The 27,561-nt window shown below is 47.3% G+C and overlaps 2 protein-coding genes across 9 annotated transcripts in view; one reads left to right on the top strand and one right to left on the bottom strand.

Annotated features, from left to right (window-relative positions):
- Kif1c (kinesin family member 1C) overlaps nt 1-18,138 on the bottom strand; it is a 25,479-nt gene extending 7,341 nt beyond the window's left edge. The window contains exons 1-18 of the mRNA XM_076871075.1: nt 17,897-18,138; nt 16,105-16,224; nt 15,736-15,868; nt 15,239-15,315; nt 14,683-14,862; nt 13,981-14,046; nt 13,438-13,616; nt 13,240-13,351; nt 12,750-12,827; nt 12,527-12,592; nt 12,365-12,440; nt 11,830-11,908; nt 11,476-11,621; nt 9,970-10,139; nt 9,739-9,818; nt 9,539-9,614; nt 2,776-2,855; nt 1,420-1,514 (exon numbers count right to left, since the gene is read on the bottom strand). Coding sequence (XP_076727190.1) covers nt 1,420-1,514; nt 2,776-2,855; nt 9,539-9,614; nt 9,739-9,818; nt 9,970-10,139; nt 11,476-11,621; nt 11,830-11,908; nt 12,365-12,440; nt 12,527-12,592; nt 12,750-12,827; nt 13,240-13,351; nt 13,438-13,616; nt 13,981-14,046; nt 14,683-14,862; nt 15,239-15,315; nt 15,736-15,841 — 1,666 coding nt within the window. The 5' untranslated portion in view covers nt 15,842-15,868; nt 16,105-16,224; nt 17,897-18,138. The remainder of the gene's footprint in view (nt 1-1,419; nt 1,515-2,775; nt 2,856-9,538; nt 9,615-9,738; nt 9,819-9,969; nt 10,140-11,475; nt 11,622-11,829; nt 11,909-12,364; nt 12,441-12,526; nt 12,593-12,749; nt 12,828-13,239; nt 13,352-13,437; nt 13,617-13,980; nt 14,047-14,682; nt 14,863-15,238; nt 15,316-15,735; nt 15,869-16,104; nt 16,225-17,896) is intronic.
- Nucleotides 17,423-27,561, top strand: Inca1 (inhibitor of CDK, cyclin A1 interacting protein 1). 8 transcript variants are annotated; one of them, XM_076871079.2, is made up of 8 exons: nt 17,503-17,521; nt 19,150-19,232; nt 20,649-20,732; nt 25,354-25,467; nt 25,687-25,726; nt 25,983-26,176; nt 26,628-26,793; nt 27,128-27,561. In XM_076871079.2, exons 3-8 carry the CDS (start codon nt 20,689-20,691, stop codon nt 27,269-27,271), a joined length of 702 nt encoding a protein of 233 aa, XP_076727194.1. In that variant the 5' UTR covers nt 17,503-17,521; nt 19,150-19,232; nt 20,649-20,688; the 3' UTR covers nt 27,272-27,561. The 8 variants fall into 8 exon arrangements, with proteins under 8 accessions (XP_076727199.1, XP_076727198.1, XP_076727194.1 ...); XM_076871082.1 differs by lacking the exon at nt 17,503-17,521 and adding an exon at nt 17,597-18,317 and having other exon boundaries at nt 19,209-19,232; XM_076871081.1 differs by lacking the exon at nt 17,503-17,521 and adding an exon at nt 17,597-18,569 and having other exon boundaries at nt 19,209-19,232.

Raw genomic sequence — 27,561 nt, 5'->3', positions numbered from 1 at the left:
CCGCCCCCCCTTTTGCAGTATTGGAGTTTGAATCCAGGAGAATTCTCCCAGAGAGCTACATACTCTAGCCCTTTTTATGTTTTATTTTGAGATGGTATCTTGCTAAATTGTCCAGGCTGACCTTGAACTTCCAATAGTCCTACCCCAGCCTCTCCAGTTGTTGGGATTATAGGCATGTGCCACTACGACCAGTTTCATGTCAAGTTTCAAGTTTTAAGAACCAGATATGATGTACAACTGTAATCCCAGTTACTTGGGAGGCAGAGACAGGAGAATTGCAAAACAGACTCAACCTTTATAGTTCCCCCCTTTGGGGCACATACACATTGACTGCTTTTACTGTGATTTATTTAACACTGTTCCCCATGTCTGTCTTCTCCCAAACACTCTGAGAGCTCCTGGATAGTAGGCTGGCCCTGAGGGCTTTGTAAGGCTTTAAAATCTTTCCTGGCACAAGGCTGGACGGAACCGCAGAACAGGAACTCAGCAATAACTCACTGAACTTAACTGATTCAAGATTTTCAACCAAAATGCTAGAAGCATCTGCTGCCACTGGGGGGCTTGAATCAGACCACAATGACTAAGCTAACCAGACCCTGAACTAAACTGTAACCCTGAACAGAGACACACCTATGTTATAAGTGTCTTTTCTACTCTTTTGAGATGAAGTCTCATTGTTGTCCAGGCTGGCCCCAAACTCCTGAGCTGAAGCAATCCTTTTGCTTCAGCCTCCTGAGCAGCCAGGACCTCAGGTGTGTGCCACCACACCCAGCCACTTCTTATTTCTAAAATGTGTGATGGGGCTGGGGATGTGGCTTAGTTGTAGATGCTTGCTCAGCATGCATGAGACCTTGCATTTGATTCCCACTACCATTAAAAAAATACACCTTAAATTGCATGAGAATTCTTTTATTGACGTCAGACTGGCTTCCACCTTCACCCTTGGAACCTGTGATTCCTGAAAGCTTTATGGCCGCATTAAGAGCTAAAGTCTCCAAAAGTTTTGGAACCACAGAAGCACATGAACCCCTTAACCTCAGAAAACTCCACCATCATAGCTTGAAAAATTTGGGTTTCTCACAGAGATAAATTAAGATGAAGATGGGTGTTTATATATAATGACCAGGGTGCTATTTGAGGCTAAAAAATTAAGGATAGGAGCATATCCCACTCTCTGGCACACTGCAGTATTCTTTCTACTGGGATCCTTGGTGCTCCCTGACCATACACAGAGCCAAAGGCTTGGTACCCTCACTACTTACCTATGAGCTCAGAGCCCAGAGTATAATAATATATCCCCCCCTCTACATGGCTGCACTCCGCAGTGCCAGACCCAGGCCTCTGTGTGGGATGGAAGATAGAATCTATCTCTATTCTTTTCTAGTCACTCTATTTTCAACCCCTCACACCAATCATTACCTTCTCCATCCTGCTGAGGGATGCTCCGGAACAGACAGTGTTGCTCCCGAATGAACTGTCCTGTCAGTTTGATGTCCACATCTACCTGGCCGACCCTAGGGAAGCAAGGGCCAACATTTTCTGAGCATGTTCCAGACATCTGCCTTCCAAACACCAATTCCTCCAACTTGATAAGCCAAGCATAATTATTCCCATTTTACAGACAAGGAAGCAAGGCTGGACTGGATAAACACCCTCAGCCATAAACCTCCTACCCATATTTAGGGCTAATTACCCCAAACTCTCTACCCACAAGGCTCACCCAGGATGGCCACAAATACCTTCACTGGGAGGGACAGGGCAATGCTCACTCTCTTTAACCACAGGAGGCACTAAGCCCCAGGGTTTCATTAGCATTAGCCAGTGAAGCTACCAGCCCTCAACCTCCGAGTTTGCCATGTGGGTACCACCCCCTGACCATGAGCCATCAGGAGCCATCCCCAGAAGTACTGGATCAGTTTGGTTTCAAGAAACATCTTGCCCTCACCAAATTGGGGGATAGAGGATGGCCACCGAACAGGTGCTCTCAGCAACTTGTCAAGAAGCTGAGAGAGGGCTGGGAGTGTAGCTCAGTGGTAGAATGCTTGCCTAGTGTGTGAAGCCGTGGATTTAATCCCTAGTACCACAAAAAAAGAAAAGAAAACAAACAAACCAAAAAGAAAGAGGAAGAGAGAAGGGAGGTGACATTGGGAGAGCAACCAGGACTGTGGAGGCACATGTCCATAGATCTGGGGTTGTGGGTATAGCTCAGGAGTACAGCATTTGACTACAGACACTGACTGTCTCCAGTGACCACCAAGAAAGGGAATCGTGCCAGATATGATGTACAATTGTATTCCCAGTTACTTGGGAGGCTGAGACAGGAGAATTGCAAGTTTGAGGTCAGCATGGTTAATTTAGTGAGACCCTGTCCCAAAATAAAAAATAAAAAAGGCTGAGCATGGTGGCTCAAGTCTGGAATCCAAGTAACTTGGAAGTCTGAGGCAAAAGGATCAAGAGTTCAAAAGCAGCCTCAGACCTTTGCGAGGCCCTAACCAACTTAGCAAGACCTTGTCTCAAAATAAAAAACAAAAGTGCTCAGGATGTAGCTTAGTGGTTAAGCACCCATGAGTTCAATCCCCAGTCCAATAATAATAATAATAATAATAATAATAATAATAATAATAATAATAGGGCTGGGGGCATAGCTCAGTGGTAGCACATCTCTAAATTTAATCCCCAGAACTGAAGAAAGCAAGCTAGCCAGCCAGCCAGTCACACTTTATAACCACACCCAAAAAAGAGAAGCCACCCCACAGGCTGCTGGGTACATGCTACCTGGTGATGCCATCTTTGATGTGGTAGAGCAGACATTCAGACATCAGAGGGTCTTCATTCAGGTTCACCAGGTGGGGAGTCTAAGGATGTAGAAGTGAATGATCAGGAGAAGGCTCATGAGAACCAGCCAGGATGGTCATAAAGAGAGAGAACAAAGGAGCTCGCATGAGTAGACATAACTCCAGGTTCTCACACTGACTGCTGCTCACGCTGCTCTCACTCTTGAAGAGTGCTCCCACCCTCCTTTCTGCCCTGAGGAGCATTTTTGTTTCTATGGTTTCCACTTCTTATAATAACCACCCTCTCCTCACATACAAAAACCAACCCCACCACCCACCCTTCTCACGTCAGTAACCTCTCCCAAGGTCCTATCTCTTAGGAGATGCCCCAGCCCACCAGGCTCCCCAACAGGAAGGCTTGGAGTCAACCTGCACTGTCCTCTCTGCCCTATATTCTGCCACCCCCTTAATTTCTTTCCTTAAAATCTATCTTGCAACTTCTGAAGAGTGAGAGAAGAAATTGGGTGAGAAAATTGGTACATTCCACCTTTCATTACATATCAAATGTCTTGTGAGTACAGATTACTTTTATAGTTTAAAAATAAAATGTTAGGCTGGGGTATAGCTCAGTGGTAGAACACTTGCCTAGTATGTGTTAAGATCCTGGACTGCATCCCCAGAACCAATCAATCAATAAAACACTTTCCATTTCTCATGGCAGAGTCCCCAGCTTCCCCAGCCACCAGCCCTCTCTGGACCTGCTCACCTCAGGCCAGGATCACTCACCACAATAACTGCTTGATACTGTTCCTGCCTAACACCTCTGTGACTAAACTCATCCCAATTACCTAGCTGATCATTATGCTGAAAACCCAACCCATTCCTTTCCTCAAAGCACCTTTTCCTGATTTGTTTATGACACCCCACCCTCACCAGGCATGAAATTCTGGGTAGCACACAGGTCTTGTTCCCTCCACACCCACTCTGTCACTGGTTGCAAGCCAGGAGTCCTGCTCTCTATGGCTGCAGCCTCGGCCCACAACTGTCCACTCTCTGGCACAATCCTGCTTCAGGTATGTCTGATTTTGTGCCCTCTTAGTGGGTCTCCCAGCTTCCTGCCTGCACCACAATGAGGCCACATCATTAATTTTCTCCCAAAACCTCTCCAGCTGGTGCCCCATGCCCTCCTGACTAGAGCCCTGCTTGAGTTCCCACCTGGAACAATCTCCCTCCTCCTCACCTACCCTTACCTCATCTGTCAAAATCATTTACTTCTATTGTGTTGCAAATGCCACTTAGTCTGTTGCAAATGCCACTTCTCCAGGAAGCTTGCCTAGGTCTTCTGACCCAATACAAGATCCCTTGCCTCCAACCTACAAGGATTCACTGTAGGATTTCTACCTCACCATGGTGAGGTACAGAACGGGGACACAAACGAATCAAACACACACTCTGCTGTTCTGTCAGTAAGGAAATCACAGTCAACTTTGGGAGGTAAGGTGTAGCGTGGAAACACCACTCATTACAAGGGGGGGAAATGGATGCCTTATAGAAGAGTTTCTGACATCATGACCTCGCTTAGTTTGTTCATTTAGTCTTATTTTCCTTCCTTCCCAGGGAAGGAAGTGCCCCCATATTCTGGAAGGGACTTCCATACAGAGAGGAATGAAGTACAGAACTATAGGGGTTCAGGGGGATCAGAGCACTTCATGGCAAAGGCAACATGGGATCTAGTCTGACCCTCAGGTGGGCCCAGATATGCAGAGGGAAGAATGTTCCATGGAAAAACCTTCTAACAAAAACATGGAAGCAGGGCTAGGGGTTGTAGCTCAGTGGCAGAGCACTTGCCTAACGTGTGAGGCACTGGGTTAGATCCTCAGCACTACATAAAAATAAACAAGTAAAAAAAAAAAAAAAAAAAAAAAAAAAAGGCATTCTGTAGAAGCAGAAAAGCATAGTGTATTGAGGCAAAACAACCAGGAGTGGAGGCCCAGATTACTTTGGAACTCACCCTGCCCCCTGGGGGGTACTCAGGGATGTGTCCATGGTTGATATGATGGGTATCCATGTCTGCCCTTCCCAAGGGACCCCAGGATTGCTGCTGCCATACCTTGACTAAGGGACATTACCATCCCTATATTGCAATGTCAGGCCTGTTCTGGGACTGGCAAACACTGATTGGATCTGGAAGCAGAAAGGATCTATCCCTGGGGAGAGGTGACACGATTTGGGCAATGCTTTCAATTTCTGTTCAGCCCTGGAACTCTTTGTTTAAATGAAACCTTATCTGGGAGCCTAGAATGTCAAGCACAGATAAACAGAGAGCCAATCAGGCCCAGGCTGGGGTGAAGAACTGAGTTTGGTCCTCTCCCCTCCCCTCTAGCTATGGCCCCTGTGAAGTTCTAAGTCAGGTTTAAAAATCACTGATTAAAAAAGAAGTTCTTAGGCCTGATAGTAGGGATCCCAGCAAGAGCAGGCTTTCCCTAAGCATCCTGGTCCTCTCCAAGACAAACTGTTGCTTTTTCCCTAGGACCCAATTCTCCACCTTTCCGTCACAAGATTGGAGATACTCCCACCAAACCTATTTCCCCGATGAATCTAACAGCTCTCCCTCTGAAACACATGTGCCTTTTAAACATGAGTCAGGCTGGGGATGTAAGTCAGTAGTGAAGCACTTGCCTAGCATGTACAAGGCCCTGCATTTGACCTCTGGCACCACAGTAACAAATGAGAATACATTCATCTTCACCATTCTGAGAAAAAATGCAAATGTGAACAAGACATCTTTTCACCAATCACACTGACAAAGATCAAAAAGTCTGATGATGGTAGCACCTGCCTGTAACCTCAGTAATTCAAAAGGCAGAGGTGGAAGAATCGCAAGTTCAAAGCCAGACTCAGCAATTTAGCAGGACCCTAAGCAATTCAATAGATCCTGTCTCAAAATCAAAAATAAAAAGGGCTGGGAATGTGGCTCTGTGATAATGCACTCCTGGATTAAATTCCAGTTTAAAAAAAAAAAAAAAAGTTTGATAAATCTTAGATGTTAAAAAGGCTAAGGGAGCCAGGCAGGGGGTGCACATGTATAAGCTCAGCTATTTAGGAGGCTGAAGTAGGAGTACTCCAAGTCCAAGGCCAGTCTGGGCAATTTACAGAGACCCTATCTCAAAAATAAAAAGGGCTGGGGATATTGCCCCTGGACTCAATCCCTAGTACCAAGAAAAAAAAGTAGTAGGGAGGGAAAAAACGGGCCTCCGTTGTTCTTAGGAGTATAAATTATCATGGTTCTAATTTTTAGAGGGCGCTTTAGCAATATAAATCACTTTCTTCTTCTTCTTTTTTTTTTTTTTGGTAGTAGGGTTTGAACCCAGGACCTCAGACATGCCGGGAAAACACCAAATCTTCACTTATAAGAATCTGTTTAGCAAGTGCTGGCGAGGATGTGGGGAAAAGGGTACTCTTGTACATTGCTGGTGGGACTGCAAAATGGTGAGGCCAATATGGAAAGCAGTATGGAGATTCCTGGGAAAGCTGGGAATGGAACCACCATTTGACCCAGCTATTGCCCTTCTCGGACTATTCCCTGAAGATCTCAAAAGAGCGTACTACAGGGATACTGCCACATCGATGTTCATAGCAGCACAATTCACAATAGCTAGACTGTGGAACCAACCCCGATGCCCCTCAATAGATGAATGGATAAAAAAAATGTGGCATTTATACACAATGGAGTACTACGCAGCACTAAGAAATGACAAAATCATGGAATTTGCAGGGAAATGGATGGCACTAGAGCAGATTATGCTAAGTGAAGCTAGCCAATCCCTAAAAAACAAATGCCTAATGTCTTCTTTGATATAATGAGAGCAACCAAGAACAGAGCAGGGAGGAAGAGCAGGAGGAAAAGATTAACATTAAGCAGAGTCATGAAGTGGGAGGGAAAGGGAGAGAAAAGGGAAATTGCTTGGAAATGAAAGGAGACCCTCATTGTTATGCAAAATTACATATAAGAGTTTGTGAGGGGAATGGGAAAAAAATAAGAAGAGAAATGAATTACAGTAGATGGGGTAGAGAGAGAAGATGGGAGGGGAGGGGAGGGGGGATAGTAGAGGATAGGAAAGGTAGCAGAATACAACAGTTACTATTATGGTATTATGTAAAAATGTGGATGTGTAACCGATGTGATTCTGAAATCTTTGTAATGTTTTGAATAAAAAAAAAAAAAAGAAAATCAAAATAAAAAAAAAAAAAAAAAAGTTATGTTGGATTCAAAAAAAAAAAAAAAAAAAAAAAAAAAAAAAAAGAATCTGTTTAGGCAGACAACACCTCTTTATAAAATCATTCATTGTAAGCTAGGTGTAGTGGTGCATGCCTGTAATCCCAGTTGCTCAGGAGGCTAAAACAGGAGGATTGTGAGTTCAAAGCCTCAACAAAAGCGAGGCACTAAAGACTCAGTGAGACCCTATCTCTAAATAAAATACAAAATACAACTGGGGATGTGGCTCAGTGGTCAGGTGCCCCTGAGTTCAATCCCCAGTACCCACCCCCAAAAATCACTCATTGTAGCATTATTTGTAGAAACAAAGAATAGGGGAAACAACAAAATGTCCACAAGGAGGAAGGTGGCTAAAACGTATTTCATCTACAGGATGGAATAATCTGACACCATGAAAAAAAGCAAAGTAACCTTTAAAATAAAAATAATAAGGTATGCGACCACTGCCATCAAAAAGAGATGCTGTGTGTGTGTGCACATGCATATAATTATATATAACACATGACTGTACATGCACAACTACCTCTAGAAAAGTATGTTAGAAACCAATAATGGAGGTTGCTTCTGGGAGGGGAACTTGAGGGTGGAAAGGACTTACTTTTCACCATGTACACCTCTTAGTACTTTAAATGTTCTCTCTTTACCAAAACAATTAAAAACAAACAAGCAGCCAGGTGCAATAGCGCATGCCTGTCATTCCAGTGAGTCAGAGGCTGAGGCAGGAGGATTGGGAGTTCCAGACCGGCCTCAGAAACTTCGTGAAGCCCTAAGCAACTTAATGAGATCCCTGGTCTCAAAATAAAAAATAAGAAAGGGCTGGGAACGTAGCTCAGTGGTAAAGTGGTTAAATCCCCATACCAACAAACAAGAACTCCAGTTTTGATCTCAGAGCTATAGTAGATGGCATTCCTAAGCAATTTTGAGCACGCCCCACCCCACTTACTTCCACCCAGGGGAGGAAATGTCTTCCTCTTCAGTTTCCCCACTCCTTTGCTAATTCTCCATCACTGCAACTGGATGGAAGTGCCCCATATATAAGCATCCAAAGATGACTGGAAGCCACACTGAGAACCATCTGCAGCTACCATGCCCAAGATGTCACTGGGCCCCCAGGGTCTACTCCCTCAGAAGGACTCCAAAGCCTTGGGTACCCAGCCTTGGACCAGGCCTCTCAGCCTGGCCTGCCACTTTTAATTATACACACACAGTTCTCATTCCTTCGCTGCAAATTGGGCCAGACAAAGCAAAATCCTCTTCTTTTTTCAGAACAATGGTTCAGTGATCCCTGCTTGCTCAGTTTTCCAGATGGATCTGACCTTACAAAATAAAGTGAGCAATCTTTCCAATAACCCACCACCTCTTCCTAACAGAAGAACCCAGTGACCCTGTCTGGTCCATAGCAATGTTTGGACTTACAACCTAATCAGTCTGCTTTGCACCATGGACCAGACAGGCTTGGCTAGTTCCCTGGTGGGACTGGAAGTTCCTGCTCTGCTCAAATTGGCCTTTGCATCACTCCTTTATTGGTATGTACCAGTAGGGCTGTGCCACGCCAGCATCCATTCTGACTGGTGAGTCCCAGTATTAGCTGGTTAAGTATTTTGAATATTATTTCTGTTCCCAATGAAGTCCAACTACTCCCATCCTGCTTCTTCCTTCCTCTCAGCAAAGTACCTACAACTTGGTAGGCACACATGTCAGGTACCTGCAGGTCCCACCCACCCAATCCCACATGTACCCCAAGTTTGCTTAGCTTCACATTGTCTCTATTCCTCCCTATCCCCCAAAATCCTGTCTACTTTTCAGACTCCACTTCCAAACCAGCTTCTCCAGGGATCTAGCTGATGTATTTCCAGGCCACTCTGATGCCTCCACCTATGACCAAGCCTGATACATAGACAACCACTGTCCCACAGAATAGTGCTCACTCTTCCTCTCCCTGCCTTAGTCTTGCTTTTCCAAGTTATCCTTTCAAAACCATAATTTTAGTAAATTTTTCTGAGTTGGAAGCACATGCATAGGGTACAAAATTCAAATGATAAAAAAACATTTAAAGCTTTGAAGTCCCTATCCAAAGCAACCTCCAGGTTCTCCCTTTCTCCCAAGGTAACTGCTATGAGCTGTTTCTCATGACTCCAAGATAACTTCTGGGCATGAACTCACAAAAACACACATGAAGACCTAGATTCTAAGCTGCTCTTGCAATCCCTTGACAACAGGAACCCAGTCATCCTTCTGTGGGCCTGACTCCTTGGCGGCAGGCACTTACTAAACACTAAACTCTAGCTGACTGTCCAATGGATGAAGGAGAAGGCACAGATGGTGGGACAACACAGACAGGTGGTAGAAGGAGAAGAGACACAGATGAGGAAGGGACAAGTCAGAAATTTCAGAGGAACAGATCATAGAATTCCCATCCTTCTACCCCAACCCTTTTTTCTAGCATCTAGGGAGCTGCATAGGCCTCTTCACCCGATCTCTTACATACCTTCTTTGGAGAGAAGACACCCACAGTTCCCCCATCCTCCCGGACGGCCACGCCCATCTCAGCCAGCAATGCTTCTCTGTGGGCAAAGGAGAGGCAAATACACTCTTATCCTCACTAGCTTGGACCTTCCCTATAGGGCCTGACCTCCTCCCCCTCCCACAACTGCTGCTGCTGCCACCGCCAGCCTCAGCCCCTCACACCTCTCCATCCTCAAGGCTTCTGTCTTACGAAGCTTTTCCTCCCATGTCTCATTTAGCTCAGCAATAATCTTCTCTGTCTCCTAAGAGAACAAGGGTGAACAGGGATAAGGACAGTGGGGACAAATATCCGCCCTAGGGAACATGGTATTCCTGGGATTCCTTCTTCTTCTTCAGGAATTTAATTTCCAGCAGCTCCCAGACTCCCATCCCTTGCCAGCTCAAGCTTCTTACCTGCAGTCTCTCCATGGCCTCCTCAGGCCCTATCTGGGGCTCAGCACTGGGAGAAAATGAGGGCTCCAGCTCCCCGTTATGTGCAGAAGGAGAGGAGGGTGAAGCTGGGGCAGGGGGAGATGATACGGCTGGCAGAGCACCTCCGGGACTCCCCTCTTCCACTTTTAGGCCTGGAAGGGAGAAAGGTAAAAGAACAAGGCTAAGCTCTATAGCCCCAGCTACTTGGGAGGCAGAGGCCAGGAGTTTGAGACCAGCCTGGGCAACATAGTGAAACACTGTCTCAAAAAAAAAAAAAAAAAAAGAAGGTGATTAAATAAAAATGGAATTGATTAGAGACTATAAAAGGCCATAAGCTTCAGAAAGGACTTAAGAAATTATCTGGGAAACTTCCCACCAGGCAGGCAGTTCTCCTAAGAAGCCTTGACAAACGACCATCCAACCTCTGCTTCTAACCCATGGATGGAGAGCCCATTACCGAACAAAACAGCCATTTCTTTCCATTTTTTTAAAATATGTTTTTTAGTTGTAGGTGAACACAATCCCTTTATTTATTTATTTTTATGCGCTGCTGAGGATTGAACCCAGTGACTCACGCATGCTAGGCAAGCGCTCTACCACTGAGCCACAACTCCAGCTCCCTTCATATTGATGACTTTCATGATCAGAAAGTTCTCAGCATGTCATATGTACTCACTGTTTCTAGCTCTGCCCTCTAGAATAAGAGAGTATGCTGCTTTTTCTTCTGGGAGACAACTCATCAAATGCTAAAGGTGAACATCGATCTACCTTATTTTTCTTTTCCAAAGAACATCCTTTATCCCCCAACTATGGCTCTCAGCACCCTGATATCCTCAGTGGGATGGACCCTAAGCCTGAATGCAGAGTATCCATACTTGATCCAGCTAACATGGATTAGCATCCTATAACACAGATGCTTTTCCTTTCTTTTCTTTTTCTGATACTGCGATTGAACCTAGGGGCACTCTTTTCACAGATCTATATCCCCAGCACCTTTTATTTTTGAGACAAGGTCTCACTAAGTTGCCCAGGCTGGCCTTGAACTTGTGATCCTCCTGCCTTTGCCTCCCTAGTAGCTGGCATTACAGGCCTATGCCACCACACCCAACATGGATACTATTTCTTATCAGTGAGAAAGATCAGTGCATTTCAGAATCCATTCTATTGTTGACCGTTAAGCTTATGGTCAACTAAAACCATGATATTTAACAAGAACTTCTATCAAGGCAAGGACTCAGAGAACACTTCCTAACAATTCACTGTATGAGCCATAAATTCAGAACTGGCCGTTTATTCCCAAACTGTCATTATCCAGAAGCCTGCCAAAGACTTTCCAAATCTTGACTCCTCTGGAGAATCAGTCCCCTTCAGTTCTTGTAACACTGGAAGAAACATGTGCCTCTCTGAATATGCAAAGGGCTTCATGGTGGGTGGAGAGAATGGGTGGGCCAGAAAGTGTCTGAGCTGCTCCTTGCCTGGAGCCCCTACCTCCCAGAGCAGAGGCTGACAGCCCCTGTGCCATCAGCAGTTCCCGAAGCCGGGCCACCTCCTCTTGCAGCTCTCGGATCAGCCGGGCATTAGGGTCCTCGTTAATGACAGCATTGCAGCGGATTTGCTTGGTACGGTCAGCATACCTGGGGCAAGGAGGGAAGATGGAGACTGGTGAAGGCAGGTACAGGAAACCCCAGCTGGCAGCCTATATCCCACTCTCCCAGGCCTCAAGATACTGTGGGAAGACTGAGGGCTCATCCTGCCTAATGGGAAGGATCCTGAGTGACCAGCCTCTGAGGTCCTGGTGCTTTCTATACACTGCCCCATCCCTGCCAGAGCCAGAAGCCCCACCTGAGGGTGCTGAGAGTCTCCTCGTAATTGATGTCAGCGGGACTCAGGGCTGCAATCATTGCTGTGCGTGAATTCCCACCTATGAATGGAGAGGACAGAAAAGCTTTAACCGAGCCGGGTCCTAAGGAAAATCAGGTTGGGTCAGGGATCCTCAGTGCTCAGGCAGGGGTCTGATGGAGTCACTGTCTGAGATAAAGTGAAACTAAGAGCTGTGCAGCCAATCATGAAACCTGGTGGCTGTGAGAAGGGGTGAGGTCAGGGAAACATCAGATGTCTATGAGACAGTCACAGGTCCATGGGAGGGAAATGAAGGCAGCAGTGGGTATGGGGTCAGGGAGGGATCATCTTTAGGCAGGTCAGTAGGTCCTTGACTTGGTAGGAAGGGTTAAGCCTTCAAAGGATATTCCCTGGGGGGGGGGGGGGAGTAAAACTATGCTGACTAGATGTGGATTCTAGGGATGGCAAGAGAATCTGTTAGCTATATCAAAGGGGTTCGTGGGAATAGTAGCAGAGTTGCGAGAGAGGAGCCCCTCACCCAAATTCTCCTTGAGTAGCCAGGTAAGCACAGAATCCCGGTAAGGTATAAAATCTGACTTCCGCTTCTTTGATTGCTGGGGGATGAGAAGGAGAAGGCAGTCAGAGTGGGCCACTCCCTATGCCCCTTCCCATCCCCTTCTCTTCCAACCCCAGGTCTCACCATATCTGCAAGGGCTGAGATCACCTTCCCTAGAGTAGTCAAAGACTTATTGATGTTGGCACCTTCCTGGAAAAGGATGAGGAATGTAGAGATGAAATCTTCCTCTCCCAATGGGATCTATTTCCCTTTCTCCCACTCCCTAGTGAGGGTCCTAGGTTATGATCAACAATCTCCCAACATGGCCCTCCAAACTGCCCCCATCCATCCCTCTGAAGAGCCTTACCTTCAGGCGCATGCCCCGAGCCCCTGAGGAGTCAGCTCGCTCGCTCCCAGCAAGGTCCACCAAACTGATCTTACTGACCTGAGGTCAGAGGAAAGAGGAAGGAGGTGACTAGAGTGGATGGAGGTGAGAAAAGCAAATCAAGGGAGTTTGGGTAATTAGCAAGGGCTGGAGAAAGCCAGGAGGGGGGCAAAGGAAAAGGATTGGAGAAAACAGAACACAGGAAGACAACAATGAGTAGCTGGTTACTCATTCATTTGTTTACTTATTCACTTGCCCACTGTACACCAGGACAAGGGACACAGTGGGATCACAGCCTTGCCCTGAGAAGTCTAACAAGGAAAAACTAGCAAACAAGATGCACTGATCTGATTCTGGTGGGATGGTACAGAGGGCTATGGAAGTCCCAAAAGGCATAATCCAGCACGTGTGAGGAGGGAAAGCCCAGGCCCTTTCCATTATATCCCTGTCACCATTGTGGGGAAGTCCCCACCTTCTCTGAGTCCAGCCCAGTAAGTTGGTCATGGCTGCGCTGTGTGAAGACAATGGTGAAGACAGCATGGGAACGGCTGCTGGTCTCATTCATGTTGGTGGCAGCCACAGTCCTAGGGAATAAGAAGAGTGTCACAGGTCCTGCCCCTCTTCTTTCCAAACCTGGCTCCCTTCCCTCCACTCTGTCAGCCTGCCTTACCGCGCCTTATTTCCGCAGTCCATGAGGTCAGCAATATCTGCATAGGAGGTCACAGCCAGTTTAGACAGGTCCTGCACATAGGGGCCCAGGATGGGGTGCTCCCGGACTCTCAGAGAGCCCCGACTCTTGGGATTCAAAAGGTCACGTACCCGCTCACAATAAATCTCCATATAGCTCACCTGAGTAGGAGACACAAATAAGGAGGAAGCCAGCAGAAACACTGCCAGTGAAACCTAACACAGCACAGGACATAGGTAACCATACCTCATATATACCAGACAGGGATAAGACTCTGCATATGCTAGCTCACTGAGCCACCCACCAACCCTAGGTGAGTCCCAATCATTAGCATTTCACACAAATACACACTCAGGAGCTAAAGGCTGAAATCATTCCTCAAAGGCACAGTTAATAACCAGCAGAGCCAGAATTATATCCCAGGTTGACCCCAGAGATGGCCTCCACATTAAATGCTCTGTTTTCCTGTCTTCTTGCCCGAAGCAGCAAGCCCCTTCCCTACCTCCCACCAAGACTTGGGCTTACCTCCACAGAATAGGAGAGCTGAGAGCTCTGGTTCTCATTAACACGAGAGAAGAGGTCCTCACAGAGCTGGAGTGGGACACAAAGAAGCATAGAGAAGTTCCTGTTCATGGCACACCTGCAGTGCCCAGCCCCAGGCCAGGCCCTGTTCCAGGTAACCCCTTTCAACTCTTCCCAAAGCCCTGAAGGCAGGGTCATTCCCATTTTATAGATGGGAAAACAACCTGTGAGAGGTTCACACTTGCCCAGGGTCACAGGCTAATATTCAGTGATCCAGTACCCAAACCCAGCAGTCCTGCTGCTGACTCTGGGTACAAGGCCACTGTGCTACATGGCCAGGAAGAATTATGGCCAACTCTCAAATACCCAAATCTAGATCTGTCTATAGTTAATACCTTGTCTATAGTACAGAAGCCCAGAGGGGAATTGTGTTCACAGATAATTATGAAACAAAGTAAAACAACAGCCAAGTGGTAAAGTCGAAACCCAAGGCTCTGACACTAGGGCCTTGGCTCTTATCATACAGCCTCAATGTTTCTGGAAGGAGAAAATGACCCCTTCCCCAAAGTGCCCAAGTTGCTCTATTACATGCCCTACCACTAACGACCTTGGAGAACCAGATCTCTGCTGCATAATCCTTCCTCCCCTATGGGGCAGCTAAAGATGCTCCTGCCCTGAATGTCCAGCCAGGTCCCAAGCATGTACCTGAGGCACGATGCCCTGCTGCCCTGGCTCCTGACGCCCCATCATGGTATAGGACTTCCCAGCCCCGGTCTGTCCATAGGCAAAGATGCACACGTTGTAGCCTTCAAAGGCATGGAGTAGCATCTCTTCCCCAATGTCCCGATACACCTGCTGCTGAGATGCAAACTGGGGGTCCTCAGCCTAGGTGAAAGGGGGCCAGAGAAAGACAGTAAAAGCACTGAATAACTTTGTCCTTTGTGCCTATGGCCTGAGAGTCTTGCCCTTTATCACTAATAACTGCCCAAAGGTCCTGGGAACCCCTGCTCCATCATCACCCTAATCAATCAGATCCTCTCAAGCCCCTATGGGTCCTAATTATCCCAAGAGATTCTACTTCCCCCTCCTGGTCCTAATCAAAACCTAAGGGTCCTACCAGCCCCCACCCAGGGATCCTCCCCTTCCCAATCCAGTCCCAACCAATTTCCTGGTGTCCCTGTTTCCCAACAATGGCCCCTCCCAGAACCTAAGCCCCTGTCAACAGGATGGTTGAGCTCTTCCCTTGGCTTAGCAATCTCACCGAAGTGTGTGACCAGTAAGAGTAGTCAAAGGTGAAGCTTTTGGGGGCATCCTTGCTCTGTTTGGGATTGATGATGGCTGAGGGGGCAAGGGAGGGCAAAGGAAAGAAAGTCAAAATCAGGTTCTCCCAAACTCTGCATACTCCCATGCAAATCCCTGGGATCCAAGCATCCCACCCCACCTCTGCCCTAGCTCATCTCTCCCCTTTAACACTCCCCACCCCCTTCAGTCACCAAAGCTAATTTTGGCTTCCTAGGACCCGCCCCCACTGAGCTGCCTCTCTGGATTGGGCAATGGAGGGCTCCCAGCCAACATTCCCCCTCCCAGGGACAGGAACATGGAAAGGCTAGCCTGCCCCAACCCCCGCCCTTACAACTAACTCGCACCTGCTCTGTGCCCAGCACAGCCCTCCTTCTGGTTGGGCCCAGCAGGACTGGCCTACATGGTGGGCCTGGCCTTCCCCACTTGTGCCCAGCCAGGCCCCTGGGACTCACTCACAGGTGGTGTTACCCTGCATGCTGACCACACACTTGGCATCCTGGCTGGTCTCACGGGCATTGAAGGGTCGAACCCTCACTGCCACTTTCACCGAGGCACCAGCCATAGCTCCAGACACTCCTGCCCCCCTCAGCTGGAGGACAGAGAAAGGGGTGATCAGAACCACCAGGAGAACTGTGATATTGCCTCCCATCTTCAAAACCATTTCTCCACTCCCCTTCCCCAGCTCCTCAGCCCCTTAAGGATCCAGTTCCTGTTCCCTGATCTTTCTCCCAAATGTCAAGGTCTTGAGGAGCTCCCAAAGGTATTCCTGCTTCTCTGCCCAGCCTTATCCTAGCTTGCAGAGACTTGGGCCATAACCCCAGTTACCTGGCGTCGTGGCCCCAGACCAGGGGTGCTGTATCAGTTCTGGCTGCCACGGGCCCTCGTAAGGAGAGCCCCATCCTATACTCTGGGCCTGGCCACACCAGCAGGAATTGTGGGAAAACCCTGGTTGTGGGAGAAGAGTGGTTAGGAGGCACCTGTGGTTCCAGAGGTCTGTATGGGGTTCTTCATTTAGAGGGCAAGAGGTGTTAGGAAAGGTAAGGAGACTGCCCCTCTGGAGTAGCTGAATGCAATGTGAATCCAAGGGCAGGGACCGTGATATTTTTATTCCTCACTCACTCACAAGTATACTGAATGCTCAGATAGAGGAAGGAAAGAGAGAGAGGCAGGGAGGGAGGGAGGGAAAGAGAGAGAGGGAGGAGCTGGACAGAGGGCAATTCAGAGAGGGAAACATGGGCAGAGACACTGAGGACAGCGGGAAGGGGGAGAAGAGGAACATAAAGTCACAGACACCAAGAAAACCAGAAAAATAAAACAAAAGGCAAGACTGAGGTCATGCTATGGAGGAAAGAATGGGAGGAGGAAAGGAAGAGATACAGGAATATCAAACCCAGAGACGGTGAATAGCAGGGAGTGGGCTCAAAGAACAAACTACAGGAAAGATGAGAGAACAGAAAATCTAACCAATAATTCCCCTTCAGGGTCAGCAAGGAAGAAGTAGAAATCAGTTGCCACCTAGAGCCCACCACTTCTAATAGGACTTTGCTGAGGGGCAAAGTCCAAGGGCTGGAGGTACAGCCTGGGACTCAGGCTCCACAGGACCTGCCTTGTGAGCCCCAAACCCCTTGCCCAGCCCCCAGCACTTCCTCCTCAGGATCCAGGACAATGGGCAGGGGAGGGTGGAGTCATCCTGTATCCATCATACCAACCCCCAAGGCTCCATCGCTGGAGGACCTAGAATACCTGTGTCTTTGAAGGAGAGGACACTGGGAACCTCCTTGAAGGAGGAGAGAATGTGAAGAAGCAGGCTGATCCTAACCCCAGTCTGGAGCTAGTGCTATGGCATCCACTGGGGAAGGTGCCAGGCTGGAGCCCAGGAATGTGGGTGATCGGGTGCCCACGCCCTGGGAGGAGAGGCTGAGTAGCCCACGCCCACGGAGAGAAGGGTGAAGATTATGGAAAGGGATCTTTGCTGGGCCCCAACCTCTGTCATGCCGGGGCTTACCTCCACTAGCCTTTCTGGGTAGAGCATGGGAAGGGTGAGGGGTTGGTCTGTCCCAGGACAGGAAGGGAGTAGCCTAAATCACAGAGGCTGGCTCAGGAAGAACAGCCCTGACCCCCTAGACCCTGACCAGGGGAGGGAAGGACACTGCTGAAGACATGCAAGGGTGACGCTGTTGCCGCTAAAAGAGCAGAGAATGGGATGTCCTGACTAGACGACAGCGGGGTAAAGGAATAGGGAGTAGGTACAGGGTCTGCGGGTGTCGCTTTAAGGGCACAGGGGATATAGGGAGGAGCCGGCGGCTGGGTGGGGCCGACTGACCCGAAAGGGGGCTTCGGGCCACCTGCACCATGCCTACTCCGCAGTTCTCCAACAGGCCCCCGCCGGGCCTCTCGGAGCAATCATGCAGACCCTGTCCTGCTGTCCAGCTAACCTACGGCTGCCCGGGGCCTGGCACCTCTCTGCGCCTCAGCGGGACAAATAGCACATGATCCCAGCTCTCGCGCTGAGCTGGCGCCCGCAGGGCGGTGCAAACGGGACCCCGGCTCCCCGCCCCCCAGCCCGGCACATTCCTCCGCGGGCGTCCCTTCCCTTCCCCCCACCCCCACCTCTCACCTCGTCGCGGCGGGGCTCCGGGAGCAGTCAAGCGGAGTGCAAAGGGACAAACTTTCCGGGAAGCGTGAGATGGGAGCAGGGAAGATTCGGGGCCGACTCGGGGCTGCCCCCGCCCCTCGCCGGGTCCCCGGGCGGCGGGCGGCGGACTTGCGCCCCGGGGGCGGCAGCAGTAGCGGCGCCAGCGGCCGGCGCCCGCCCGGGCAGCGCGAGCTGGGGCGGGAGCCAGGGGCGGGGGACGGGCGGGCGCGCGCACGCTGTCCCGAGAAGAGGCCAGGAGCCACCCGGCTACTCTTGTTAAAGGGGCAATGCTCCCGGACTGTGAGCCCCCCCGGGCGGGGACCTGAGAACCGAATTACGGACACAGAAGGGCTAGCCGGACTTCAAACTTTGGAAATTACCGGCTCCTGAGAAGCCGGGAAAGGTGGGGGCGGACCCTACAGGGGACCCAGGCCCCGGACCCGCGCACGTCGCCGCGTCGGAGGCGCTCCCGGAGGGGCGGGGGCGCGCCTGGGGGCGGAGCCGCCTGGCAGGCTCCTCCCCAGGAGGCGGTTCAGTCTATGCCCCGCCCCCAAACGCGCCTTGCGCGCGGACACCTCCCTAGGCCAAGATCACGGAGTCCGCGGTCCTCCGCTTTCGGCCTGTAGTTCTAGAATTCTCAGCTTATCTTCCTCAGGTGCTGTGGCCAAGCGCGGACGCCCTCGGCATCGCAGCCACCCAGTGTTCTCTCCTGGTCCCCAAGTTCGCCGTCCCGGGTCCCCCGCCTCAGGCCCAAGCAGCCCCTTCAGGTCGTGGTGCCCTCTGGAGCTGCAGCTGCCCGCCCAGACAAACAACCTCTGCTGACTCAGCCTGGCTACTTCAGGCCCAGACTGCCCCTCAGGCATGGGCCCACCACCTCAGGGCCCGATTCTTTAGGCACCCCCCAATTATGCCTTCCCACCTAGCTGTGCCCTAAGGTCCAGCCAAGACCCAGTGCACCTACCTGGGGTCTCGGTGGTCCCTCAGGCCTCAGTCTTTCCCTTCAGGGAGGTAGTGGCTACTCTACTACCAGACTAGCTCCTGACTCCTCAGGTCCTCATCCACCCTCTCAGTCTTGGCTTGTCCTCCAAGGCCTTGCGTACCCCTGGGTCAACTGTTGAGGGGTCCTGTTTGCCCACTCCCACCCTCACTCCCACCCCTGACTCAGTACTGATGATTGAACCCAGGGGTGCTCTTCCACAAAGCTACATCCCCAGCCCTTTGTATTTTTTGCTTAGAGACAGGGTCTGGCTAAGTTGCCCAGGCTGGCCTTGAATTTGCCATCTTCTTGTTTCAGCCTTCCAACTAGCTGGGATTACAGGTGTGTACCACTGACCTGCTCTGTCTGACTTTCTTAAGCCCCGTCCTGTCCCTGATAGGCGACCCACATAAGGTTTAAATCCCCCTCAGAATGCTCTCAGCTCCCAGCTGCCACTAGGTCTGTCCCAGGATATTCCATTTAAATCCCACCTGCTCTTTCAGCCCCACTCTATCCCATCAGCCACCTCATTTTTTTTTTTTAACCTCAAGTAACTTTTTCTTGACCCATACCTAATTATTCTTGGATAAATACTTGTTCAGCTCCAACAGTTTCCAATTGGCTTTTTTTGTTTTTGTGTGCAACCCATATGCATTTTCCTCTCTCATCTAGGTTTCTTTCCCATCTCCACCCCACCCCCATCCTCCCAGTTCTGGGGATGGATCCCAGGGCCTCTGGCATGCTAGGCAAGAGTTTTACCATTAAACTATATTCCTAGTGCTCATTTAATTTTTTTGGTTTTTTTGTTTGTTTGTTTTTAGTTGTAGATGTTTTGTTTATTTATTTTTATGTGGTTCTGAGGTTCAATCCAGTGCCTCACAGGTGCTAAGCAAGCACTCTACCACTGACCCACAATTCCAACCCTCATTTAGTATTCTTTTTTTAAATTTTTTTATTTTTTAGCTATAGGTAGACACAATATTTTACATTTATGTGGTGCTGAGGATTGAACCCAATGCCTCATGCTTACTAGGCGAGTGCTCCACCTCTGAGCCATCTCCAACTCCCTCATTTAGTATTCTTAACTGCCTTTTCTACCCACCCCAACTGGCTCTCAGGTCATCTTTGACTGCCCCTAAATATGGCTCTGTGCAGCTGACCTCCCTGTTCACCTATTTGCACAAAGACATTCCTAACTGCCCCTCCATTTCTGTCCCCAATGAATCACTCTGTCCACACTTCCACTTACCACACTCATACCTGATTCATTTACCAGCCTTCAAATTCTGTTATTTCTCTAACTGTCCTTAACCACCAGTTCTTTGCCTACTACCCCCAATGCCTCTGCCCATCCAATCTCCACTTATCATCCTTTTTCATTGAATTATCCCATATTATCTGGCAAGGCCCTTAACTGCCATCTGTAAATTTTACTTAATATATTTAGCTTAAGAAATTTCTTTTCCCTTTTACCACATCTACCCTTCCTGTACTTACCATCTTCAACCTGTATGTTTAATTAATACTCCAGACTTAGGAATATCTTTTCTCCACTGCACCCCCAGTCCTGGGGATTGAACTCAGGACTTAGTGCATGCTAAGCAAGCAGTTATCACTGAGCTCCATCCCTAACCTTAAAAATACCTTTTAAGCTGTCTGTTTTCAGGGTCCACACATTCTCTTATAAATCTCTAAATCTGCTGCTGGTCTCATCCCTACAGCCCTGAGAAAATGTTTCATTTTCCATTATCCTCCTAGCACCAAGAAGGAAACAGTCCAGGTACCCACCAGTCCAGTCATGCAGGTACAGGCAGATGGAGACAATCTCATCCCCTTTGCCAAGTGAGTCCTTCCTGTTGGGTGTGGGGGATGAAAGTGGGATGGAGGGAAGATTGCATGCTTGGATTCTTCTCTGCAACGATAGGGAAATAAGGAACAGGAAGCTCAGCTTTGTGTCTGGGCTTGGGAATTGATGGTTCATTGATTTATTCAACAGATAGTTTTAATTTTATTTATTTGTTTATTTATTTGGTGTTACTGGGGATTGAACCCAGGGGTGCTCTATCACTGAACTTTACTTCCAGTCCTTTTTACTTTTTGACACAGGGGTGTCAAATCTGGTTTTGAACTTGTGATCTTCCTACCTCAGCCATCTGAGTCACAGGGATTTCAGGCATGCACCACCAAACCCAGCTCAACAGAAGGCTTTTAAACTTTACAATATTCTGTATTAGGCACTGGGGATTCAACAATTACCTATAGGTACTTCACTCAGAGAGCTTACATTCTAGGGTAGGGAAGACATAATATATAAACAAATATAATTTCAGCTAATGTTGAGTAACATGAAAAAAAATAAAACATAAGTGGAATATAAGGGAAAATAGCAGGTCTTGGGAGATACAAGGTTAGAAAGTGTGATTGTAGGGAGTTGAACTTGAATTGAGATCTGAAAAGTAACAGGGAGCTAGTCTAGAGAAGAATTGGGGCCGGGGGGGTAATAGGTTAAGAAAAGCTCCCAAGAAGGAAAAAAGCTTTGTGTGTTCTAGGAACAGGAAGCAGGCCAATGTAACTGAACTTAATAATCAAGGGAAGAGTAGAGTAAGGTCAGAATCACCAGTCAGAGGCCAGATAATTTGGAATGTTGTACACTATAGAAAAGAATTTGAATTTTATTCTAAAGCCAATAGTAATCAAAGGCTGAAGATGTGACTCAGTTGTAGAGTTTAATCCCCAGCATCAGACACACACACACAAAAAAAAAAAAAAAAAAAAAATTGAGGTAAGCAAAAAGTATGTCTAAGCAGAGTTTTTTTCCTTCATCTTTTTATTATGGAAAATTTCAAATATAGAACCATAGAAAATAGTATCATGAACTGATGTGCCCTTTTCAGTTATTTTCAATAATTATCATTATAAAGATAATCTTTTCATACCCATTTACCCCCTCCTTCCCAGTTTATTTTAAATATATCTTAAACCTTGTATTACTTCACATGGTCATATTTTAAAAGATTACTCTCATTGTTCTGTGCAGAATAGATTGTGGGGGGATGATAATGGAAGCAGGGAGAAGAAAAGGAGAAAACCATTGCAATAGTTCAGGAGAAGATGATCTGGAATATAGCAGTGGGAATGGATATGGTGGAGAGTGGTCAAATTCAGGTATATTTCAGATATAGAACTCATAGAACTTGCCAAAGGATTGTAAGGTAAGGGAAAACATATACTAGGTCTTTGGCCCTAGTAACAGGACATTTGGGGTGCCTTTTAGCAAGGTGGAAAAGGCTGGGGGCTATTGGGTGATGTTGAGTAGAACCCAGGGATGAACCAGGGTTGGAAAAATAGATTTGGGAATCATCAGCACATTGATGGTATTTAGTCATGAGACTGGGTGAGATCACCTAAGGAGAGATGGAGATGCAAATATAAAAGACACCTAAAGGGCCTAACCTCCAAGACATTATATCATTATATTACCTTTTTTTTGGGGTACCAGTGATTGGACTCAGAGGTGCTTAACCACTGAGTCACATCCCCGGTCCTTTTTATTGTTTTTTATTTTGAGATAGAATCTTGCTAAGTTACTCAGGGCCTCTGCTAAATTGCTGAGACTGGCTTTGAACTTTCAATCCTCCTGCCTCCTGAGCTATTGAGATTACAGGCATGTACCACCATGCCTGGCAGGACATTTAATAAAGATCAGGAGGGCTATCATCATTCAATCTGGAGGTTTGGGAAGTGAAAAGCACTATTCCTTTTTTTTTTTTTTTTTACATTTTTTATTTATTCTTTTTAGTTATACATGACAGTAGAATGTATTTTGACATATCATCCATACATGGAGTATAACTTCCCATTTTTGTGGTTGTACATGATGTAGAGTTATACTGATTGTGTAGTCATATATGAACATGGGAAAGTTATGTCCGATTCACTCCATAGTCTTTCCCATTCCCATCTCCCCTCCCTTCCTCCCACTCCTCCCTGTCAATCTGGTGAACCTCTACTCCCCCCTCAATGCTTATTGTGAGTCAGCATTCACATATCAGAGAGAACATTTGGCCTTTGTTTTTTGGGGATTGGTTTATTTCATTTAACATGATTGTCTCCAGTTCCATCCATTACCAGCAAATGCCCATAATTTAATTTTTCTTTATAGCTGAGTAATATTGTATTGTGTACATATCAAATTTTCTTTATCCATTTATCTGTTGAAGAGCATCTAGGTTGGTTTCATAACTTAGCTGTTGTGAATTGAGCTGACTTTTAAGTCCTTTGTGTGTATGCTAAGGAGAGCGATAACTGGGTCAAATGGCGGTTCCATTCCAAGTTTTCTGAGGAATCTCCATACTGCTTTCCAGAGTGTTTATACCAATTTGCAGTCCCTCCAGCAGTGTATGAGTGTTCCTTTTCCCCCACATCCTCGCCAACATTTATTGTTACTTGTATTCTTTTTTTAGTTGTTGTTGTTACTTATACTCTTTTTTTTTTTTTTTTTTTTGGCAGTGCTGGGGATAGAACCCAGGGCCTTGTGCATGCAAGGCAAGCACTCTACCAACTGAGCTATATCCCCAGCCCCCGTACTCTTGATAATTACCATTCTGATAATTACCATTCTGACTGGAATGAAATCCCAATGGAGTTTTAATTTGCATTTCTCTAATTAGTAATGATATTGAACATTTTTTCATATATTTGTTGGCTACATGTATTTGTTCTCATATGAAGTGTCTGTTCAGTTCCTTTGCCCATTTGTGTGTTTTTGTTTTGTTCTGGTATTAAGTTTTTGAGTTCTTTATATATCCTGGAGATTAATGCTGTATCTGAGGTACAGGAGGCAAAGATTTTCCCCCATCCTGTAGGATCATATTCTTGGTTGTTTCCTTTGGTGTGAAGAAGCTTTTTAGTTTGATACCATCCCATTTATTGATTCTTGATTTTACTTTGTGTACTTTAGGAGTCTTGTTGAGGAATGTGGTTCCTAAGCCAACATGATGGAGATTTGGGCCTACTTTGTCTTCTGGTAGGCACAGGGTCTCTGGTCTAATGCCTAGGTCCTTGATTGAGTTTTGTAAAGGATGAGAGATAGGGTCTAATATCATTTTATTTAAATAATTTAACCTTTATTTTATTTATTTCTTTTTATGTGGTGCTGAGGATCAAATCCACTGCCTCCATGTGCTGGGCAAGTGCTCTACCACTGAGCTACAACCCCAGCCCTTATCAGTTTCTTGTTTTTTGTTTTTTAACTACCTTTATGCCACATCACACTACTAAATCAGTCAAGGTCACTCCAGGTGAATTTGGGCTAACTAAATAAAAGACACAGACACAGAAAGTACCTTTTTCTTTGGGTTCGGTGACAGCTCCTCAACCACAGCTCCTATAAGGGGGGCAAGGCAGGCAAGAAAGAGGGAGAAGCATGTCTGAAGCCCTTTTATTGAGGAGAAGACACTCCAAGAAAGTTCCACCCCAATGAGACAAGGGGTTAGGTTTCAAGGGGTTGAGTCTACCTTCGTGATCATCTCAGGTGCTGTGTGGGATCAAAAGGCAGAGTGAGTGAAAAGGACACAAACATGCACAGCCCAGACAGAGCAGTCCAGTCCACTTGTGTGCTCAAATGCTCACACTCACATACACAGTCTATGGCTGGCCTGTGACACCTTTATTTTATGTTGTGCTGAGGATCAAACCCAATGCCTCACACATGCTAGGTAAGCACTTTACCACTTTACCCTAGTCTCTAATTTCATTTTGTTAAATATGGATTTCCAGTTTTCCCAGCATTTATTTAAAAGTTATCTTTTCTCCAATGTATGCTTATGGCACCTTTGTCTAGTATGAGATAACTATGTGGGTTTGTCTTTGTGTCTTCTATTCTGTACCGTTGGTCAACATGTCTGTTTTGGTCACCAATACATGCTGTTTTTGTTACTATAGCTCTGAAGTATAATTTAAGGTCTTATGATGCCTCCTGCTTCATTTTTCTCTCTGTGAATTGAGAGCAATATTCTTAAACAGCTCTGTACACCCCTCCCTATCTGCAAGGATATTATTCCTTTGGAGATAGGTGAAAGTAGGGATAAACAGAGGTTCTCTCTCCTGGAGGCTTGCATTGACTTAAAGGAACTCTGCCTGTTAAGTCACCTGGTCTTCCCCGTTTAACAACCTTTAACAACCCTGCTTGCTAAATATTACATTCTTTGACTATGAATTATAGAAGCTTGAGATTTAGTGATATATGAGTTTCCAAAAATAGCTCATCTCCTTCACCCCAGCTCTAATCTCCACTCAAATTAAAATCCTCACCCATCTTCCTCAGCTAAGTAGAAAGAGAGGACATGACCTGAGGGAATCTGGCAACTGTATGGTCCCATGGAAAAATGTGCCCCTGAATCCTATAGTGAGTAGATGCTATAAGGTAAGAGCCAGATGTGAGTTTACCATGTCCTCACCTCAGGTGTTCCAAAGTGGTCAGCCGATCTCCACCCCCGAGCCTCCCTTCCCAGAGCCTCACATCAACATCCCAGCGTTATGGAAATGTCTTCTGGGAGAATCTTTGCCAAAGGCCCAGGTGAGTAAGAGAAAACGGAGACCAACTAGAAGTGGGAAGGTGAGGCTGTACAATTTTAACTACCATAAATCCTTACAGCCCGGGTCTAAAGATAATTCTTCATTGGCTGATGGACATTGTAGCTCCTAATGCCAGAGAGTTAGTTGGGAGAGGTCATCAGAGAAGCAGTATGGATGGAGGTGTCCCTTCTGACCTTAGCCCCTTTTTTGTGTTTTGCAGCCCCACCTGGACAGAGGAACAGTATATTCCACCCATGCTGGTATGACAAACTCTGACCTTCCACAATTCTCTGTTAAAATTATAATCATTGCCTTCCTGTCCCCAGCTATTCTTTTACCCGTCCCCTCAGTGTTTCCCAACTGAACAGTTCCCTGTCCAGACCTTCCTTTCTGTGAATCAGGCACCATGTTTTCTAAGAACTGAGCTTCCGAAGACCCCTGATTCCCTAGTTCAGTCCAAGTACCCACTGAGACCCAGTTCTCCCTTCTAGCTCCTTTTTTCATTCTCTGGCACAGAGAAATACTGGCTACTTTCAGCCTGGCCTGTACCCTCTTGAGGGACTCCCACCCCCTGAGATGCTTTGCAGAAGAAAGAGAAGAAGATCACATTTGGAGGGAATGAAGCAGGGACCTGGGAGCATCCCAGCCCGGGTAAGGGCTGTCTCTTATCACCTGGAGGACCTGAGGAAGCGCCAGAGAACCATGGATGAGTAAGGAGGCCTGAAATGTGGGCTCTGGGAGTAGGGTTTGGGGGCAAGATAGTTTGAGCTAAGAAAGAAGTTGAGTGCTTTCAGGGAATTGGACCTTGTTTGGAAAAGAGCTGTGGGATTGGAACAATTGAAACAAAATTTCTATGGTGTAGAAAGTAGGAGGGAAATGAGGGATGGAGGACTAGCCACCAGAATTGGAAGGAGTAGAAACTGGATCGCTGAAGACAAGAGAGTATGCCATAGAACTAGGGGGAGCTAAGAGTAGCTCTGGGTTCCTAGACTGAAAATACTGCAATTTGGGGGGAGTAGAAAACTGACAATGGTAAGTTGGAGGTCAAATGGCAACATCCTGGAGTCCCAGTAGGAAGTACTTCAGAACAGAAAGGTGAAGGGTGGAGAGCTGGAAGCCTGGCCTCTAGGCACCTCTCTCCTAAGCCTAAAATTTCCACAGACTGAAGAAGGCCCAGTGGGGCAACTCTGGGGCAGCATCTGAGCCTCTTGTGCTTGACGAAGAAGGCTGTGGATTCCCCAGCACTACTGAATATCCTGATCTGGAAGAGGAGAAGGCAACCTATCCACAGGAAGAGAACCATTTTGTCACTCCTGGAAGGGACCAGGTATGGGTGGAGAGGAGCTTGATGACGTGAAGAGTAGATGTGGTTCCTTGGTCTTGCATGAAGAAATAGCAAAAGCCAGGTTGGAAAGCTATATTTGAGAGGTACAAAAATAAAGTAGGGGGCTGGGGTTGTAGCTCAGTGGCTGAGCACTTGCCTCCCATGTGAGGCACTGGGTTCAATCCTTGGCACCACATACAAAAATAAATAAATAAATATATTAAAAATAAAAAATAAAGTAAGTGACTTGCGGGTGTCTGGGTTTGGGGCCTAGGAAATCTGGAAAGAGATCCGATGTGCGGTTCTTTCATTCTTTTTTTCAACTTCTCATCTCCAGCTGCTTTGGTCTCCCTGGAGTCCCTGGAGCCAGGAAGGCTGTTGTGCCTCCAGACGGCTGAGCTCTATGTCTTACAGCACTGTCACAGCCAGAAGGAACCCCGTGTACAATTCCTGGGGCATGGAGTTGGAGTCTGAGGAGTAAAGAGAAACCATCTGTGCCTAAGATGCTGGTGCTACTTCAGGAACTCAAGAACAGTTCCATCACTAGAATCACGCCATTACTGGCATGGAGCCGTTTCTCTTTCCTTAACCTCTCCAGCTGTTGGTCCCATCCTCCAGAATAGGCATTCACAGCCCCCTTGGGCTTCCATCTCAATGGGCTTCCATCTCAACTACCCCCTCTTTCGGGAACTCCCAAGCCAGGTTTTCCCCTAGGCCTTCCCCTGGCTTTGTGTTCTTCTCTGTTCGGTTATTAAAGAGCAAGTGAGTGGA

Source organism: Callospermophilus lateralis, chromosome 11 (genome assembly GCF_048772815.1).
Source record: "Callospermophilus lateralis isolate mCalLat2 chromosome 11, mCalLat2.hap1, whole genome shotgun sequence".
Taxonomy (NCBI): domain Eukaryota; kingdom Metazoa; phylum Chordata; class Mammalia; order Rodentia; family Sciuridae; genus Callospermophilus; species Callospermophilus lateralis.
This window is presented reverse-complemented; position numbering and strand designations above follow the sequence as displayed.

Bases quoted from the DNA above. Each gene is read 5' to 3' on its own strand.
- Inca1 (XM_076871084.1), top strand. From the start codon at position 20,689: ATGCAGGTACAGGCAGATGGAGACAATCTCATCCCCTTTGCCAA. The intron at 20,733-25,353 runs GTGAGTCCTTCC...TCCTCACCTCAG, and splicing joins AATCTCATCCCCTTTGCCAA to GTGTTCCAAAGTGGTCAGCC. The intron at 25,468-25,686 runs GTGAGTAAGAGA...TGTGTTTTGCAG, and splicing joins AATCTTTGCCAAAGGCCCAG to CCCCACCTGGACAGAGGAAC.